This window comes from Miniopterus schreibersii, assembly GCF_964146895.1.
Source record: "Miniopterus schreibersii genome assembly, chromosome: 18".
In the NCBI taxonomy this organism is placed as follows: Eukaryota; Metazoa; Chordata; class Mammalia; order Chiroptera; family Miniopteridae; genus Miniopterus; species Miniopterus schreibersii.
In genome coordinates, this window is record NC_138121.1 from 15,363,681 (window position 1) to 15,384,783 (window position 21,103).

A 21,103-nucleotide genomic window follows, 5' to 3' on the forward strand; every position below is an offset into this window, starting at 1 on the left:
AACCTTTGCATACTTGGTACACTCATGAGAGAATGAGAGCATAAAAGGCAAATAATTTCTTATTATTAATATGAAAATAGTTTTGACCTTGCAGACTCCCTGAGAAAATCTTGGGAAACCCCCTTGAAACCTGAGTCTCTGTACAGTACACTTTGAGAACTGCTTTGAGGGAATGCCTTTATTTTCAAGTAGATTTTATTTTTATCACCAGTAGAGGGCAGAAAAGACTACTTTATTAAGGGGCTTTTGGTAAACAGCTTTTGTTTTAAATCACTCTTTGTGTCCCGTGTTTGGGTTCAAAGATCTTATTAAGTCACAAGAAGTCACTTAGAGGTTGTTTAGTGATCTTAATGGTTAGTGGCAGCAAGCCTACTGTTTTATAACCTTAAAATAACTTTTTAGTACAGAAACAAATATTCACTGTAAAATATTTTTAAATATAATTAAGCAAAAAAGGAAAATCCCTTTCTCAGTGTTTTCCACTGCTTGTTTTTGAAAAGAAAAGCAAATAATATACCTCATGTTTCCTTCGATTTTTACATAAAAAGTAACATACTATATACATTCTTCTGCACTTTACTTTTAAATTTTAATGTCTTATTGATCACTACACAGTGGTACACTGAAATCTTCCTCTTTCTCTTTTACAAGTAATCTATTATGTGGACATACCATTGCTTATTCAATTAGTTTTTTTTTAAAGGTCATCTGGGTTGTTTCAAGTCTTTTGTTAATATAGGAAGCACTACAATGAATAACTTGTGTATATGTCATTTTTGCCTATGTATCTATAGAATAGATCCCTAAAGTAGAATTGCTAGGCCAAAGATTAAATGCCTATGTAATGCCAAATTTCTCTCCATAAGGAGGTACCTTTTAGTTCCTGCCAGCATTGTATGATAGTGTGTGTTTTGCCCAAACCTTGCCACATAAGGTATTGTAAAACTTGGATTATAGCCAGCTGGTAGATGGGAAGTGCTATTTTAGTATTGTTTTAATTTACCTTTCTTTTAGGAGCAAAGTTGGTAATATTTTCATGTTTAAAAGTCATTTGCATTTTTTCTATAAACATCTTTTGCTCATACAGTGTTTTATACTCTTTGTTCACTTTAGAATATATTGAATGAACATGTCATTCATTAATATTCAATATAATTTAAGGACTGCGCCTAGAATAGCTAGACTGAATGGATCTTTGGTGGTAAATGTTCAGCTTTCTAAGTTTCTGTTCTAGCTACAATTTAAGCCCAGTTAGATGACTAAGACATGGCCTCTGCCTTCAGAACACAAACGAAATAGATACAAACTAGATGAAGTATAAAGTGTTAGGGACACTGTTCTAACCGACATCTGAAGTGCTTTGGGAAGGGAGGAGATGTGGTCTTGACTTCTCCTAGGCTGGGGTGGCACAATTAGGGGAGGCTTCCCAGAGGGAAAGGTATCTGAGCCAGGCCTCAGAGGATGAACTGGAGTGGGCAAGGCATTCCCACAGAGGGAAGTGCAATTCATTTTTCACGTATGTTATCTTTTTTTTTTCCCTTTAAGGATCAGGCTCAAGTTCACTACAGATCACAAAACATGATGTCTTGTTGGCTACTTTAAAATCTAATCTCTCTGCTTTGGAGGACACATTTCTGAAGGATCCTCACTGGAAGAAATTGAAACTCCTGAGGGATGAAATTGCTAATAAGGCAGAGTGGCCGCAAAACTCTGTGGATGTCACCTGGAGTTTTACCTCTCAGACCTTACTGTTGCTCTTGTGCTTGAAGGAAACCATGATCCACCTTGCAGCTGATTTCAGTCCAGGGAAACCCAACCCACGGACTCCAGAAGCTGCTCCTGCCCTGAGCCCAGATACACTTAGTATCTCACAGCAGAAGACTGTCCAGTCAGCTTTACAGTTTGTAGTCACCTTGGGTGTCTGCCCCTATCTCATGCCTGGTGTTGGAGTCCCTTTGAGATACAGGACTGAGTTTGGGGCTGTTATTCAAGACGTGGTGTGTCTCAGTGCTGCCCCCGATGCAACCCGGAGACTGTATACCAGCTGCAGGGTCCTCCTAAATGTTGCTCAGCATGCATCACTGGGGAGCTTGATTTTCTGTCGCCATTTTGGGGATATTGCAGCAGGTCTATGCCAACTGGGATTCTGCCCAACCAACAGAAAACCACTAAAACCTGAGGAAGAGGTAAATATATGTTGAGAGAGAGAGACTGTGGGTATGTCTGTGTTAGTCTGCATGAATATGTGTATATATTTGTGTGTGGCTTTTATAAAGATAACTCTTAGTTCTTTGGAGATGGACCAATAGAAAGATCTAGAATTCCTATTGAATGTCAAAGCATACCCAGTAGATAAATGAATCTTTTTAGAGGGTTGAACCTTTCATTTATTAGGTGCTAGTCCTTTGCACACCGGGAGAGTCCACTTCACCTGTCCCTTCTTGTCATTTTATGGAACAGCTATCGCAGGCTATTTCTTTAAGCCTCTGTTTCCTTTTTTATAAAATTGTATAATAACATCTGCCTTGGAAGATTAAGGTTAATGTGTGTGAAGTACCTAGCCCAATCCCCAGTAGTGCTCATCAAAAAGTAATTACTACTAATATTAGAATTAAACTATTCATACCTCCTTCATTAAGTTCTTGGGAGGATTAAATGAGATAAAATAGGTAAAAGCACGTGGTACACTGCATAATTCAGTCAATGTTGGTTGTTATTATTAGGTGTTAGGGGTATATACCTGTGTTTTGCTGGCACTCAGTAAGGATTTGAGTATCTGGACTATAAAGGTGCTGTGGAAGTTACAGAAGCCTAAGACATGGTCCTTTTCTCAAACAGCTCCCACATTAATTGAGGAGACAAGACTCACAAGTATAACATTGCAGGAACCCCTGCGCCCCACGAATGGACCACTAGCATCAGCATAAGAACCTGGCCAGAAGAAGCTGTTGCTATATAAATGTAGCGAGGGTCAGTACAGCTCATAGGCAGGGCAATTCCTTAGCCACTGCAGCCAGATCTCATAACACTCTTCCACCTCATTTCTCTGTTACCTTTCTATGTCACCTTCCAACTTGTTTTTTTGTTTGTTTGTTCCCTTTTTTTAAAATCCTCACCTGAGGGTATGTTCATTGATTTTTAGAGAAAGGAAGGGAGAGAGAGAGAGAGAAATAGCAGTGTGAGAGAAACGTGGATCAGTTGCCTCCCGTATGCGCCCCCACCGGGGATTGAACCCGCAACCTTTTGGTGTACAGGACGACACTCCAACCAACTGAGCCACCAGCCATGGCTGTTTGTTCCCTTTTCTATTCTCTCACCTGCCTGTGCTCACAAACACTTACCTGAAAGCCACCATCGTTCAAGCAGTGACAGGAATTTATGAGCTCCCCCAGTGCCTTTGTTCTGTGGAGCAGAGCACTATGCTCTTTACGACAGGGTATGAGTCTTGACAATTCTATCAGTGCCAGCTGCCTGCACTTCCCTGAGATAGGGCCATATGATTGACAGGTTTTATTACTATTACTGGGGCTAAGCAATTCCTCAGGGATCTCAGATAGGATAGAGAAAAGAAAGGGAAACACACAGAAATTGCCAAGTAGGAAGGTGGGAGAAGTTGACAGAAGGGGAAACATGATGGGTGTCATCATGAAGCTGGACAAGTCCCAGCTATAGCTGATGCCCTAAGCAACTGCCCTAAACTGCTGCTCTAAGGTACCTCAGTTGGCTAAATGGTAATGGGCAGCACCCTGACTGTTTGACTAAGTTACCAAAGGGGGACAGTACTGTTGCGGCCCAAGGGAGCCCAATAAATAGCACCCCTCTTTGCTACCCAGGTTCTGAATGAATTAAATGACATTTAACAGGACAAGAGAGATGAAAAGTCAAATTGTCACCTCTAACCCTGGCAGGGTGGCTCTGTTGGAGTATCATCCCATACACCAAAAGGTTGTGCGTTCAATTCTTGGTCAGGAAACTTACCCAGGTTGTGGGTTTGATCCCTGGTCAGGGCATATTTGAGAGGCAACCGATCAGTCTATCTTTCTCCCCCTCCCTCTCTTCCTTGCCCTCTCTCTAAAATCAATCAACGTATCCTCAGGTGAGGATAAAACACAAACAAATAAACAAAACACATCTAGCACTCATAAATTCAGAGTTGAAGGATATTGCTTCTAGATGGAGACCAGTGGGCTTCCCAACAGTGAGTTCCAGAATTTAGACAAACTTAATACTCCCTCGGTTTAAGGAGGGCTGGGAAACTGCAGCGCCTCTGCCCCATGGCAGGGGATATGCCTCTGTAAAACCTACAGCAAGGAAGAGCAGAACAGAATGTGTACTCGCTCTGAAGAGTTAGAGGAGGAACGAGCTGAGCTGTGCATGGCAAAACTAGCCAAGAAGTAAGTTTATTCCAGACTCACCACTAAGGTGAGTCAATAAGATCTCCTGCCCAGAGGTGAGTGAGGGGATGGAGAGAGGGCCAGGGGTGTTTCAGTAGTATAGCTCCTTCAGGTGGAAGGAAATCAAGAAACTTTCTTCCATCTCCCCTCACAAGTGTCGATGTACAGTATTGTAAAACATTACCTTCTGTTGCCTGCCTGGTTCGTATTCCGCTAAAGCCAAGTACATGTTTCTTTTAGGTGTTAACAGAAGAGGAAAGAGCCCTATCTAGGGAGGCCTTGAGAGACATCTTGGATCAAGTGTACCAACCATTAGCAGTTCGAGAATTACTTATCCTCCAGGGAGGACCCCCCCAGGTAGGTGTTCAGGCCCAGGGACTCCTATGGGTAAATCATTAATGATAATGTTCGGTCTTCGGGGAATGAGTCTTCTCCTGGGAAATTCGATAGTTGAGTTCAGTCTTATTTCACTTCAGATCATTAAATGGTATTTGGAAAGCTAAATTTCACTAATCCTTAGGATAACTTAAAAGGATTTTTCTTTTAATGGAATGATGGACACTGTTCTCAAAAATACTTTTATTTAAAGTATATTGTATTCATTTTGAAACTAGATACTTTTAAACTAAAATTGGCTGTTTGACGATACAGTCTTTTGGCAAAAATACTTGAACATCTTATTCTTTGGAGTATTTGAAGTCAAATTAAAATTAGAGCTATTATTGGTACTGTTTTTAGCTCCTTTGAAAAACACAATAGTGTATATTCTACTAGGCATAAGATAGTTTCTTTTTTTTCCTTAAAAATAATGATTTATCTGAAATGACTGAATTTGAGGATGTAGATGGGAATTATCTATTTGCTTTTAGGACCTAAATTTTAGTTATGAATCTAGGTGAGTAAAACATGAGCGACTAAAGGAATTGGCTGTAGGTAGGAAACAAGGACCCCCTAAAGCTGGCAATGAAGATATCTCCCAGTTGAAGTTATTTTCATCTCATCCCTAGAGCATTACTATAGCCCACCTCCAGCCTCCATTGGGTTCCTCCGGCCTCACACCCTGCTTCTCTGAATGAGTCCACAGTTTGCCAGGTTAAAACAAATGCATTATAATGATAACATGGTAAAAAGCAGAGACTCTGGAGTTAGGCATACTGGGATTCAACCCCAGTGTGCAGTTGTATGAATTAGTAAACCTTTCCATCCCTCAGTTTCCGTACCCATAAAATGGGGATGATAGCAGTGCCTTCTTTATAAGTCCCTTTTGAGATTATGTGGGAGATTCTTAGCACAGTGCCTGTCGTATCGTAACCCTCTCAATAAATGGTAATCAACACTCCTTAAATAAAAGAGAGAGGACAGGTTAGTTAGGATTAAATGTTTTTTCACTAATTTTTGGGCTCACATTCTTAAGTGCAGTGATTGACAACAAAATGGTTAACATTTTTGCTCAAAACAAGGAGCACCAAATCTGTTTGTTCATGGTGGCTCCACAGAGCTCTCAAAAAGGAGCCCTTGAAGAAATTCATCTCTTGCTTGAAATTCCTGTGTCACAAGGAATCACAGTAGGTAAGACCATGGAAGCAAGGACCAGAGTGCCTGCCCGCTCACTGTTGTGAACTGTCCTGGTGGTGAGTAGGGTTCATAGGAATCTTCTTTGGAAGCTAGATTTAACAGGAAGGACTGCATTCAGAGATTGGTCACATTAACTTTGTGTTCCCCAAATATGTATTTTATTCACTGATGTGTTTATCCATTTCTGGGTTTGAAACTTCACTTGCTATTTCACTTGAAGTTTCACTGTATTTTTACTTTCTTAAAAGTGATGCTAAGAAGGTTTTGTAAAGCCGAGTCCTTGTTTTGTTTTAGGGGGAAAATGGTGTTTTTAAAAAAATATATATCTTTATTGATTTCAGAGAGAGGAAAGGAGAGGGAGAGAGAGAGATAGAAACATCAGTGATGAGAGAGTCATTGATCGGCTGCCTCCTGCACGCCCCTGACTAGGGATCAAGCCTGCAACCCAGACATGTGCCCTGACCGGGAATCGAACCCTGATTGCTTGGATCCTAGATCGACGCTTAAACGCCGAGCCACACCCGGCTGGGCAAAAAACGGTTTTTTGAAGTCTGTAAGGCATACTGTTCATTGTCAGTCTGTCTCAGTATATATGTTTTAATAATTTCCTCACATCCTATTTCACTGACATTCAATTCATACCCTTCCCTTCCTTTCTCAGTCCTGCACAGATGTGAAGACACAAGTCAGGTGTCGGGCGCCAGCGTGGCTTCGGCGTCTGTGTGGGCAGCTGCTCTCTGAAAGGCTGATGAGACCCAGTGGTGTTCAGGCAGTGGTTCGTGGCATTTTGGAAGGAGCGGGTGGTAAGAAAGAAAATGTTTCTGTTACTTTGCTGTCCATTTTCCTTTGGGTCAGAGTGAATTACTGGTCTTTAACAGTCTCCTTTAAACCTGATTGAGACTACACTGTGTTTTTGCGGAGATTAAGGAGGTTAGACTTGGAAGTTAAACCTTCATGAATTTCTTTTCCAAAGAAACATTTTCTTGCCATTTTTCTAAAACAGTCATGATACACTGCCCACATTGTCTAATGATATTGTCAGCTGTATCAAATGATTTATAGTATCAGAGGAAAACATCACATAGAAAGTTTAAGTAAAACCCAAAGAAAATGTGAAATTCTCAGTGGGATAAGGGCTTTGTAGCAGGGTGCTAGGAGGATTTCACCTCAGGACTTAAAACGCAAAATAGTTATCTTGAAGCTGCACATACCTTAGAGATGCACACTTTGGGATGAAGTTTTAGATTCATTTCCACAGTTATACTCTCTAAGTCCTCGTTAATAGAAAAAAGTTAATTATGCTAAGCATGGTAGTAGTTTTTCATTTATGTTTTATGTTTTATTTTTTTAAACAAAATTGTACATGCACATAGTAAAGAGTTTCATAGGTTGACAAGGCCTGTAGAGAAAAATGGCAGTCCTTTCACCATTCTACTGTTTCCCATCCCCAGAAGCAACCACTTTGAACTCTTTCAGTGGGTTTCTTCTGGTATTTACCTTTATACTTTTAACTGTAACGCATACACAGCACCTTCTTAATTTTTCAATCTTAGATATCATCTTTTTTTTTTTAAATATATCTTTATTGATTTCAGAGAGAGGAAGGAAGAGGGAGAGAGAGATAGAAACATCAATGATGAGAGAGTCATGGATCGGCTGTCTCCTGCACGCCCTCTGCTGGGGATCAAGCCTGCAACCCCAGGCATGTGCCTGACCCGGAATCGAACCGTGATCTCCTGGATCCTAGGTCGATGCTCAGCCGCTGAGCCATGCTGGCCGGGTGGGCATCATCTGTTAACTTCTCACCATGTGTGGAAAAGGATTTGTCTTCTTTCACAACCCTACCGTCACCCCCTCAAGCATTCTTTCCGTCTCCTTATTAGTCATTTCTTTGTTTTGGTTAGATCAATATTCAGTGTTTGTATTCTTCTAACTATGTAATTATTTTTTACAGCTTAGCTATGTAGTGTATTGTGACTACTTTTTTTTTTGGATGCAACTTTTGAACTTCCTGGAGTTCATAGCTATCTTTTTTGTTAGTCTGTTTAATTTTTTATATGCTTCTCACTAATCTATTTTCAAACTTTCCCCCGTTAAGTCTCCTTTTAATACATCCAGATACACCAGATAGTCTCTCAGTTTCATCTTCTTGGAGGCGTCTCTCTCTGGGTCGTCTTTAATCTGCATTAGTTACCTTTTACATAGCTCTCATCCTAGGATCTTGCCTCACCTTTATCCTGGTGATCCCTTTGCCTTTTTTTTGTGTTCATCCCCTTATCTCCTCTATCCCCTGCATATTCTAACCAATTATCACAAACTTAGTAGCTTTTTGATGGAAAAGATATTTAAACTGAGCCCTGAAGGTTGAGTTGGGATTTACCAGATGAAGAGTGAGGGAGACTATTACAGGCAGAGAGGATAGCATGTAGGTAGGAACTGAGGCAGGAAAGAGCACAGTGTTTCTGAGGAAATTTCAGTGAGGGCAGAGAGTGGTATGACATAGGGGTGGAGGGTTGGGGTCACATCATGGTGTAAGTGATTTTCTTCATATTTCTTTTACTTAATGTTTCTTGGGCTTTGAGCTGAGGGTTTATAGTTTTCACAATATTTGAAAATTTCTCAGACATCATCTTCAAATATTTTTTTCTGTCCTCTCTTCTCTCTTTCTGGAGTTTGAATTATACCCTAATATGATGCTTAATGTTGTCCTACAAGTTACTGATGCCCTGTTTATTTTTTTTCAGTCTTTTTTTCCTCTCTCTGTTTCATTTTACATAATTTCTATTGCTATGTATTAAAGTGCACTGATCTTTTCTTCTGCCATTCAGTGTATTTTTGGTTGCAGATGTTTTCTTTTTCATTAGTAGCAGTTCGATTTGGGTCTTTTTTTATATCATTTCTTTCCTCATATGATCATTCTTTTCTTTACCTTTTGAAAATAGGGAATAAGTTTATAATAGCTGTTTTAATGTCTTTGTTTCCTAATCTTGTCATCACTGTTTTTATGGGGCTGTTTTCTATTGATTTTTCCTCCTGATTATGGGTCTTTGCATGTCTGGTGAATTTTAAAAATTGAAGTGTTCTTCACATACCATAAAATTCACTCCTTTTAAAGAGTACAGCCCCAGCCAGGTAGCTCAGTTGGTTAGAGCAGCGTCCTGAAACGCCAAGGTTGTGGGTTTGAGCACCAATCAGGGCACATATAAGAATCAACCAAGGAATGCATAAATATGTGGAACAATAAATCAATGTTTTTCTCTCGCTCTCTCTCTCGCTCTCTCTAAAAAATCAAGCAATAAATAAAATACATTAAAAATAGTTAAAAAAATAATAAATAATAAAATATATGGTTTAATGGTTTTTAGTATATTCACAAAGTTGTACAACCATCACCAGTATCTAATTCCAAACATTTTTATCATTACCCCCCTCAAAAACCCTCACACCCATTAGCTATTACTCCCATTATCCCCGCCTCTAATCCCTTTTAATCACTAATCTACTTTCTGTCTCAGTGAATTTGCTGTTCTGGATATTTCATCCAAATGGAATGATACCATTTGTGGTCTTTGTGTTTGGCTTCTTTCACTTAGCGTCATGTTTTTGAGGTTTATCCATGGAATCAGCCCTTTATTTCTTTTAATGACTGAATTGTATGTATATGCCTGGTAATTTTTGAACGGATACTGATTATTTTTATTTTACATTGTTGGGTGCTAGATTTTGTTGTTTTCCTTTGTTAGGCTTTGTTCTGGGATGCAATTAATTTTCTTGGAATCAGTTTGATCCCCTTGATCCTGGCTTTTAGGCCTTAGTACTGTGGGTCTAGAGCAGCCTTAACTCTAAGGTAATTTGGCCCCACTACTAAGGCAATAGCCTTCTGAGGTTTCACTGGATGCTCTGTGTGTTAGGAGGCCTTCTCATGCTCACAGCCCTGTGTGAACCCTGTGGGTTGTTCCCCCTATTCCATTCTGATAGTTCTTGCCCAGCCTTTGTTTTTTTTCTCACACACATGATTGCATGATTAAAGAGAAATAATAATATTAATAGTAATAAACCCTGAGAAGAAGCTAGTACAGCAATTCTGTGAATAATGTTGGTTCATTGAATGTTGTTTCATTATAATGTTGATGAGATGCCTCGGGAACCTAACTCCTGTTGATATCAATTAGCCTATAGTAAAATTGGTTTCACTACACATCATTTCACTTAAAATCACAGAACCTATTGATGACATTAAGTGAGGACTTACTGTATTCAAGTAATAGGAATAATATCATTTCAGTGATTAAGCTCTATTTTTCTCTCTGAACTTCTCAAAAGCCAACATCAAAAAAAAAGTTCAGGGGAGTAGGTTATCTTATAGGAGAAAATTTCAGTAGAGGAAAAACACTTTGTACCATAAATTTTAAGGACCTTATATGGGAAACTGCCGTGAGTTTTTGACGTCTCTTTCCGTTGCTGACAGCTGGGGTGGCTGGTGGGAGTGATGCTGAGGCATCGGCTGCTGACTGGAAGAAGTGCGATTTGATTGCAAAGATTTTGGCCTCTTGTCCCCAGCAGTCTCTTTCACCAGAGGATTACTATAGGGATATCTGCCCTCAGGTAAGTAATTTTGTTTCTTTTGAACGTTTGAGGATTATCTGCTTATTTACAGAAAAATGATTTGTACTGTTCTTCTAAAATTGAGGGAAAAGCAATATAATATTTAAGTTTATTGTTCAGTGAGCAGCCTTCTTGATAAGTGAATAAAAACCTGTGGAAGGCACTGACCTAATTGTTAGGTTTAAGGATGCCTCATGACTATTGGATGAGTAGCCCAGCCTGCTCTCAGAGCTGGACTATGAAACTAAAGTTTCATCTTGTTTCTTATCTTTTCTGTGTGTTTTTAATTAGTTAAAAGTAGGTATTAAATAAACAAGGTAGATTAACATGGTACATAATTTAAAAAGCACATAGGAGTAAACAGAAAAGTAAATTTCCCTCTCACCTCTGTCCCCTAGTCCCTCAGAAGTAGCAGTTACCAACTTCTTGCTTATTTTCCAGAGATATTCTGTGTATTATGTATATATAATTATATGTGTATGTATGTGCATATGTAGTCTAACTTTTGTCCAAATGGTAACATGCTACATACGCTGTTTTTCATTCTGCTTTTTCAACTTAACAATGTGCCTTGGAGATCATTTCATATAGACATTTCACATAGAGCTACCTCATTCTTGTTCGTGGGTGCATAGTATTTCATTACATGAATGTACCATAATTTATTTAACCAGTCTTCTAATAGCTTTTCGAGCTCTTTTCATAATTTTGCTATTACAAGCCATGCTACAGTTAATATTTATAAATCCTGTACATGCGCAAATGCTACCATAAGAAAAATTCCTAGAATTGAAATGACCAGTTCAAAGGGTATGTACATTTAAATTTTTAACTCATATTATTTATGTATCTGTCTTCCTTCACTTTTGCCTGTACAACATGCTACAAAAAATTTTTTACCTTTGCTAATCTGATAAGTAAAAAATGTGGAAGGAGTTTTCTTAATCAGTACACCCCGTGCATTTAGATATAAGACATGGTTTTTGAAGTACAATCCAAAGAAAGTCGTTCTTTGTTACACTGATCTTGAGAGTTTTCATGGGTAGGCATGCATGAGAACAAAATATCACAATGCAAAGATCTGCTATTGAAATATACTAAATATAAGTCATCTTACAGGACAAAATTAGTGTTTGCAATGATGAGTAAATATTTTCTGAAACTAGTAGCTATAGTTTTGGTACTTGACAAAATGATAATATCAAATCATAGGTTTCAAGCTTGCTGAGACTCTTTCTGGCAGGTCACATACAGTTTTTGGACAGAGATTCTCCTGCCTGTAAAGTGCAAGAGTCACTTTTAAGCCAGAAACAGAAATGCACTTTTCTATCAGTTGCTTATAGACTGGGGTAAACCCACTCAAGCACTGGAGACCCAAGTTTGTCTTTGAGAATAAAATAGACTGTTGTCTGGGATAGTTCAAACACAATAGGCGATCTTCAGACTCTAAATATATTTATATGCCTTGATCCAGTAATTTCATTTGGTGGTGCTATTTATAATAGCAAAATTTGGGGAGAAACAGAATGTCTGAATATCAAGAAACAATTTAATAAATTCTTATGTGCAGTTTGAAAATATATATTATGTTGCTACGTAGTATTTTGAGGAATTTATAATATAGATTTCAGTAATACACAAAACTGAATATTAAGTGTTGCTTCAATAAAAAATAAAAAATAATTATACAGAAATACATTGGAAGAAATATGCCAAAAATGATTATAGTGATTTTGGAAGATTTAATTTTATTCTCAAAACTTTATTTTCCAGATTTTCTACACTGAGCATTATTTCATAAATTTGATAAAATTATTTAATAAAAACATAGTCTCTTCAATTCTCACAGTCTTTGATACTGGGTTGTTAAATAAAAAAAAAACACATGATTTTGTTGAATCAGTGTTATTGCAGTGAGTTTATTTTTTGGCTTAAAGAAATTAGTGCTTTCTCTTCTTAGTTAATACAGTGCGCCTTGTGAAGAGTCTGGTATTTACTTCATGTACTTTTTCTTTTAGATCTTGGATTTATTTCACTTTCAAGATAAATTGACAGCGCGACAATTTCAGAGAGTTGCCACCACTACCTTTATAACTATGTCAAGAGAATGCCCACAGTTGGCAGCAAAGTATTTGCTTCAGCCAATGTTAGCGCCTCTTCATCGATGTTTAAATACAGCAGGTAAAGGAGGAAGTCTGGTGGTTGGGTGTCCCTCTAAAGGATCTTTTTCAATGTTTAGTTGGTGGTATTTCAGTGTCTTTAGTTTTTACCTCTTTCCACCAACTTTTTATTTTGAAAAATCCACTTCACAAAGTTCCAAGAAGGGTACAGAGAACCACTCTATACTTCACCTAGCTCGACCAACTGTTATTTTTTGGCCACATTTCCTATCTCTTTCTCTTTCTATATGTGTATATTTTTTTCTGAAACAATTGAGAGTTAGTTGTAGACATCTGATATACAGACTTTATTCATATTTCTCTGTCTCAGGAATTTCCTTTATATCTGTTTTTTAAAAATTTAGAATTCAGTCAAGAATCGTGCATTTCATTCACTTACGTCTTTTTAGTTTCCTTTAATATAGAATAGTTTCCCAGTTTTTTGTTTGTCTTTTACCACAACATTTTTATGGAGCCTAGGTTATAGAATGTTTCTTAATTTGTATTTGTCTAATTGTTTACTCGTAATTCGATCCAGGTTAAACATTTTGGCAGGAATACTACATAAGATGATGGCTTTTTCTTAGTCTCCAACAGATTAAGGGACATATGTTATCGCTATATCCCATTATTAGCAATGTTATATTTGATCATTTGGTTAAGGTGGTAGCACGCAGATTTCTCCATTGTAAAATATCTTCCTCCCTATGTAATTACTAAGTAAGCTATGGAATGATAGTCTGAGACTGTGTGATAGTCTGTGTGAAAACTATTTCCCATTAGTGTTTCATACTATGGTTTAGAATCCATTGATTAGTCTTGCCAGTAAAATGGTGGCTATTCCTTTTTTAAAAAAATGTTTTTATTGATTTCAGAGAGAGGAAGGGAGAGGGAGAGAGAGAGAGAGACATCAATGTTGATAGTCATTGATCGGCTGCCTCCTGCATGCCCCCTACTGGGGATCGAGCCCGCAACCTGGGCATGTGCCCTGACTGGGAATCGAACCACTATCTCCTGGATCATAGGTCAGTGCTCAACTGCTGAGCCACACCAGCGAGGCGACTATTCCTTTTCTTATTTCTATTTTGTTAGTATTCTTCTGTAAAGAAAAGCTTTTCTTTCTCCCTGCCTCACCCTCGTTTTAAAAAATAATTATTTAAGTATCAATATAGATTTATAGATTCTTTTTTATTTAATTGGTTACCAAACATTCCTGTCATTCATTTTGATGCTCATATTTTCCCATATTTGGCCAATGGGTTTAGTTCTGTTTTAATGTCTTAAAAGACTGACATTTTCACCACTTCCCTTAGTATGTTTTTATGCTTTATTTAGTTTAATGCTGGCCTATTGAGTATCATTATAGCACTCTTGGTGATTAAAAAGAAATATATTTCTAAATAGTAGTTCCTAAGGTTAAAAATGAAAAAAAAAGTTTGATATTATGGTTAAGCCAAATTTAGGTCTGTATAGGCTTTATATAGAAATCATTTTGTAATATGAATTTTTATGGGTGTGTGTGGTGATAGGTGGGGAGAGATGGAGAAAGTCTAATTCTTTTGCATAGTAAAACTTTACCAGATTGAGCCTTGGTAAAGTGAAAGTTATTCAGACACGACAAATATGATATTTGAGTAAATACTTAAAACTCCTTTATATATTTAATAAGTATCTAGCCTAGAATCAGTATATTCTTCAAAAAATGGCTAAAAAAAAGAAATACTATCTCTATTGGCTTGAGTATGGGTAATTTTGTTTTTTGTTTCTAGAGATTCCAGAGAGTAACATGGTGCCAGGGACCATTTTGGTGACAGAAGAAGAACTTAGTAGATGTATAGAGGATGTATTTAAGGTAGGTAATTTGAGTCACTAATGTTTTTAGCTAATATTTTTACTTAGTCTTTATAATTTTACATTTTTAATTGGTACTTTAAGAATTAGAATGATTAATCTTAAATTCCAAATCATCAAAATCTTTTCACTTTTTGAAACTGGAAACTATAAGCTATTAGTAAAAAAAAAAAACTGATACAGCCTGGCTGGTATGGCTCAGTGGTTGAGCATTGACCCATACACCGAGAGGTTACCAGTTTGATTCCCAGTCAGGGCACATGCCCAGGTTGTGGGCTTGATCCCCAGTAGGGGGTGTGCAGGAGGCAGCCGATCGATGTTCCACTCTCACATGGAAGTTTTCTCTCTCTCCCTCTCCCTTTCTCTCTTTAAAAATCAATTTTAAAAAATCTTGAAAAAAAAAGGAATGGAACATGGATTAGATGAACATTTAAAAATTATAATTGAAAAAGAAGCCAGACACAAAAGACCACACATTGTATGATTCCATTTATACGAAATGTTCAGACTAAGTAAATTCATAGAGACAGAAAGTAAGTTAGTGGTTGCTAGTGGTTGTGGATGGAGAATTGGGAGTACTGCTAATGGGTGTGGGGTTTCTTTTTGAGGTAAGGAAAATGTTCTTGAATTAGGTAGTGGTGATGGTTATACAACCTTGTGAATATATTAAAAGCCAGTGGATTGTACATTTTAAGAGAGTGAATTTTGTGGCATGTGAATTATATCTCAATAATTTAAAAATTTATATTCCACATTTGTCATTTCTATTCTATGGAAGTAAATTAAACATTTTAGAGTAAATTTTTTAATTTTAGTTTATTATGACATAGTTCAAACATACAAAAAATATGAAGAGTAAAACACACATGCGTCCATCACTCAGCTGAAATTCTCTACCTTCCCATCCCTGATCTCACTTTTTTTGCTTTCTATCTGAAAGGAGTCACTATCCAGAATGTGTATTTATTATTCCTTAAGCTATTTGTAGTATTGTTGTGTGTGATTTTAAATTTATTTAAGTGACATCATAATGTATGTCACTTTAATTCATTCATTTTCACTACTAGATGTTATTCCATTATATGACTAATCTTTCTATTGGTAGACATTTGAGTTGTTTCCATGGAGTTTTTGCAATTTGTTGGGTACATTGTAGTTTTAATTGGCAGTTAGTTCTCTTATTACTAGTGAGGTTAAGCATCTTTTTGTGTTTTTAGTTAATTCATATTTTCACTTCTGTAAATTGTTAATATATTTTGCCCATTTAAAAAATGGTTATTGGCAAATTTTTTTGTAAAACAGCTTTATTCTTTACAGACCATAAAATAATATTTTAATTGTATACTTCAATGATTACTAGTAAATTTACAGAATTGTGAAACCATCACAATACAGTTTAGAACATTTCCATCACCCCCAAAAGACACCTTGTGCCTATTTACAATGACTCCCTGTTCCCACTCTCAGCCCCAGGCAACCACTAATCTGCTCTCTACCTTTCTGGATGTGCCTTTTGTGGATATTTTGTATGAGGGAATCATGCAGTATGTGCTCTTTTGTGGCTGGCTTCTCTCTTTGAGCATAATGTTTCTGAGTTTCATACATTGCATATATCAACATTTTGTCTCGTTTTTTGCTAAGTAGTATTCTATTGTATGACTATACCGCATTTTGTTTATCTTTTCATTAAGTGATGGACATTTGGATGTAGAGTAAATCTATTTTAAAACAGCTTTATAAGATATAATTCACATATTGTATAGTTCACTCATTTAAAGTGTGCAAATCAATGGCTTTTTAGTATATTCACAGATTTGTGCAGTATCATCACAATCTATTTTAGGACATTTCATTGCCTAAAAAGAAAAACCCCACACCACTCCCAAACCCCTTCACCACTATTCCCCGAAGCCCTAGGCAGCCATTAACTAACTACTTCTGTCACTATAGATTTTCCTGTTCTGGACATTGCATATAAATGGAGTCATATAATATATTTTCCAAAGTAACTGCACCATTTTCCCCTACCAGCAGTGTAAGAGGACATATAATCAATCTTAAGTCAGGTTCTTTTAGATAAGAAGGCAGATGCTTTTCTTTTGTTTTGTCTTAAGCTTTATGTATGATACTAATAAATTTGTAGGTATAAAATGCATGATTAAAAATTCAAAACTCATTCTCCATGACACTTTTTACTAAAGTGAGATGTTTTCTACCCTTTTATTTAATTCTGCTGTTAAAAAACAAAGAGTATACCACTGACAGGGTTGACCTCGCATATAGATATAGAATTAAATTGCCCATAGATAAAACAGGACATGGAGATTTTGTGAATATAGTGCTGTTTTTATTTTTTTTAAATTCCTCCTTTCGAGACTTATGAAAAGAAAGTTCTTATATCATGTTCTGCATATTGGTAGTCAAGGATTTTCAGGTTATAGAAAGATAAGAAATTATGTAGAGCAGTCTAGAAAGAAAATGATCTGAATTAGAAAACAAGGCCCAACTAATTTTCAAAAAGATTATCTTTAGATTCTTCCCATTTAAGGAATATCATGATGAAAAACTGTTAAATGGTTGGGTGTGGAATGTCAGAAAGACTTGAAAGTGCTGGTAAGGGTAGGACTTGTTGCGACTAAACTTTTGTACAAACCCCTCATAGTATTCCTTGGAAGTCAATACATTGCTTTTAGAGGGAAAAGAAAGCAAAACAGCTTCTTTCTGGCAAGTGAATTAGCCTCTAGAAACAGAGAGATCCAGAAATAGTGAATCCTGTCATTCCTCCTACTATTGCCCCAAAAAGGGGGGGGATATCCACTTCTAGGTTGGTGAATTTAAAACCTCCTGGAGAGGCAAGTAAAACAGTTTGCCGTAGACACTTGATTATGCACAAGGATTGGTACTACCCTGAAAGCACAAGGGATGCAAAAGGATAATTATGCTCTCTACAAGGTTTTGGCGGCTCAGCTGCAGTGGGAAAACAAAGGAAATGTGTATGCTGGAGCGAAATGGTAAACACTGTGTAAAATTTAGCTACAAAGGATGTGTTGTCTTTATTAACTTTCTGCTAATACTAAATTATACAGTACTGTTCAACGGCAGGAAATAAGGAAAACATCTGGGATGGTTGAATTGATTCAGCAACTCACTGGGTAGCAAAAGGGTGTTTAATTTTAGAGAGGCATTTGGAAACATTTCCAGCTCTGGTTGTCCCTCTCTCTTCTTTTCTTTTAACAGATTTATTGAGATATTCAGATACCACACAATTCAGACATTTAAAGTGTTCAATTCAGTGTTTTTTAAGGACTAATCCCTCAGCTCTTTGAATGAAAGTTTTGTGGCAGAACAATGACAAGGGAAGGCCTTTCTGCTCTTGCATCCATCATGCATAGCAAGTGGAGCAATACGGCTCGGGCGGGCCAAGCGGGAAGTTCTCACCAATACAGGTGTATATGTAGGTGGTAGTCGAATTGAATTGAAAACTTGACATAGTTGCTTGTACTTCACTGCATAATAATTCTCATCATCTCTATGTGCGTACCTTACCCTTGGTAAAATTATCTAAGCCAAAAAGGAGATATGCAGCTCAAATTATGTTCAGTCCATTGGCTCCTGTTTCCTCTGACTCTGAATGTCTGGGGCCCAATCCCTAGAAGGCTGAAATTCTTTTGTCCCCCTGGTGTGAGAGGGACAAGTGGTTTTTCTTTGCCTAGAGAGGTGAGGAGAGGCCTAGATTGCATAGAGATTGGTTCTGGGTAGGGCAGGAGAAGAGGATTCCAATTCTTTCTGACTTGGACACTTTCTTGCTCTTAAAGAGAACTGGCCAGAATCTGATAGTGGACTTGGGGTGGGTGGTGTGGGGGATGTTTCCTTTTAGTATATCTTATAGTACTTGCTGAGACTCCCTAAAGGTGGAAGAAATTTTAGGGTAGGCAAGGCTAGAAGGTACCTAATTAGTTTATTTTCCTCATTCTCATTTTCCATTTTATCTCTCTTTTTCCAGATTCAGGGAATCTTTTTTAAAAAAGTATGTTTTTATTGATTTTAGAGAAAGGAAGGGAGAAGGAGAGACAGAAACATCAATGATAAGAGAGAATCATCAATTGGCTGCCTCCTGCATGCCCCCTACTGGAGATTGAGCTCACAACCCAAGCATGTGTCCTGACTGGAAATTGAATTATGACCTTCTGGTTCGTGGGTCAGTACGGAACCACTGAGCCACACTGGCTGGGCGAGGGAATCTTGACTTTAATTATCCAAGTGTTTTTCCCCCCATCTAATCTTAATGAATTTCTAATTAAGATTTCTTGTCAGAATGGCCAGTTAACTCCTCTTTCTGAATTTTTAATTATTTTTTGTAGAGTAAGTTAGAATAATAGACCTTAGAGCTGGAAGAAACTTTAGAAATAACTAATATAACCTCTCATTTTTTTAAATAGACTTTATTTTAGAGCAGTTTTAGGTTATAGCAGAAAGTACAGAGAGTTCCCTTATATCCTCTGTCCCAACACATTCACAGCCTCTCCCACTATCAACATCCACAGCAGAGTGTTCCATTTGTTATAGTCGATGAATCTATATTGACATGTCAATATCACCCAAAGTCCATGGTTTACATTAAGGTTCACTCTTGATGTGGTACATTCTTTGAGTTTTAACGAGTTAATCCCTCATTTTACAGTAAAGGAAGCAAAATCCAAATGACTATGAAGTGACTTGTCCCAAATCATACTAGTGAGTGGCAGAGCTGGTTTAGGGACCAATTTTTCCTTCCCTCTGTCTTTCCCTCACTCTTTCTGTGTTTAGAAAAGATAATATTTGCACACGATACAAGTTTAAGAGGTGCAAAAGGCTTTAAGTTAATCTCCCTCCCATCTGTGACTGTTCCCTAAAGGCAATCATTCTTCTGGATGTTTCCATCTCTAATTGAACTGTGGCCTTGAAGAACAGGCAAAGGACTGAAAGAGATGACCTTCCAAGCTGTGGGATATGCAAGTGTTAGATTTTCTAACTGCTACAGTTGAGATTCTGTGGTATAGTGTAGTGACAAGCACCTGGCCCTTTGAGTCAGACAGACCTAGGTTGGAATCTGGCTCCAGGGTTGACTATCCATGTGACTTGAGGTAACGTATTTAACACTTGGGTTGTGGTGGTGAATAGGTAACTTTTGGTAGGTTCATTGTATGCATTAGTACATAATAGGTGCTCAAAAAACTGTCAGTTCCTCTTTGGTTCAGGGAAACTTATTTTATTTTATTTTTAAAAAATATATCTTTATTGATTTCAGAGAGAGGAAAGGAGAAGGAGAGAGAGAGAGATAGAAACATCAATGATAAGAGTCATTGATCGAGCCCACAACTCAGGCATGTGCCCTGACTGGGAATCGAACCCCGATCGCCTGGATCCTAGGCCGATGCTCAACTGCTGAGCCACGCCCGGCCGGACTCAGGGAAACTTATTTTAAAAGATAATTTTATGCAATATGCTCTGAAAGTGAGCATAGTACAAAATGCTATATTAGGTAACTTGTCCTGTTCTTTTGCCTCTCACAAGTCTTATTTAAACTTAGTAAATGCATTAGAAGTTCTGGAACATTATTATTGAAAGAATCACTGTGATATTTTAGAAGGCAGCCCTTGGCTAGTTTCATCTTTAACAAGAGTAAAATCAAGTTTCAGCCTGTACTGGATTTCAATGCTAGGATTAGTTCAGCTTGATTCTGAATAGACTCATCATGCTTTTATTTCCCCACTTGTACATCCCTGTGAAAGATAAGGCCAGAAATTAAGCAGACAGTTCTATATACAGTAGCATCAGTGAGAATAAAATATTTAGAAATAAATTTAACCTTTGCACAGGGCTCTATACTTTACAAAATGTTTTAACGTGAATTGTCTTGATTGGTCCTTATGCCAAAAGCTTAGTGCCTACATTATAAATGAGAAAACTGAGATCGAGGTAGGTTTAAATGTGTTATCCGTGTTCATTCACTTAATATGTGATTTTGGGCAATCACATAGGTGGAAGAAACAAAATTCACACCCAAGCTTCCTGACTCCTGACTTCCCAGTACTTTTTTAGTTACTCAACAGTGGCCTCTAAGGGATATGCTTAACAATGATATGGAAGTCTATGAAATGAGAGGTGGTGCGTGTGAGGACTGCTTTCTGTTTTGTTTTGCTTTAAAACAGAAACACATGTTTATAAAGGGTAAGGGGACCGAATATATGGTGACAGAAAAGATGACCTGACTTTGGGTGATGGGCACACAGTGCAATATACAGGTCATGTATCATAGAAATATTCACCTGAAACCTATGTGATCTTATTAACCAATGTTACCCCAATACATTTACTTAAAAAAATAAAAACATGCGTTTATTCTTAATACTTTTGACCATTTTGATTCTTGCGAGTTTTTCCTTTCCTTTTTAATTTAAATTTCTAGTCAATCCTTCCAGAGAAATTCAGTCCTCCAGACACTGAAGATAGGTGCTGAACAAGCCAGTATAGTCAAGT

General features: G+C 37.4%; 1 protein-coding gene across 1 annotated transcript in view; it reads left to right on the top strand.

Annotated features, from left to right (window-relative positions):
* TANGO6 (transport and golgi organization 6 homolog) overlaps positions 1-21,103 on the top strand; it is a gene marked incomplete at its 5' end in the record, with an annotated part of 127,728 nt that overhangs the window by 3,702 nt on the left and 102,923 nt on the right. Inside the window, 6 exons of the mRNA XM_081118739.1 lie at positions 1,546-2,186; positions 4,635-4,751; positions 6,631-6,772; positions 10,438-10,574; positions 12,593-12,755; positions 14,503-14,585. Coding sequence (XP_080974865.1) covers positions 1,546-2,186; positions 4,635-4,751; positions 6,631-6,772; positions 10,438-10,574; positions 12,593-12,755; positions 14,503-14,585 — 1,283 coding nt within the window. The remainder of the gene's footprint in view (positions 1-1,545; positions 2,187-4,634; positions 4,752-6,630; positions 6,773-10,437; positions 10,575-12,592; positions 12,756-14,502; positions 14,586-21,103) is intronic.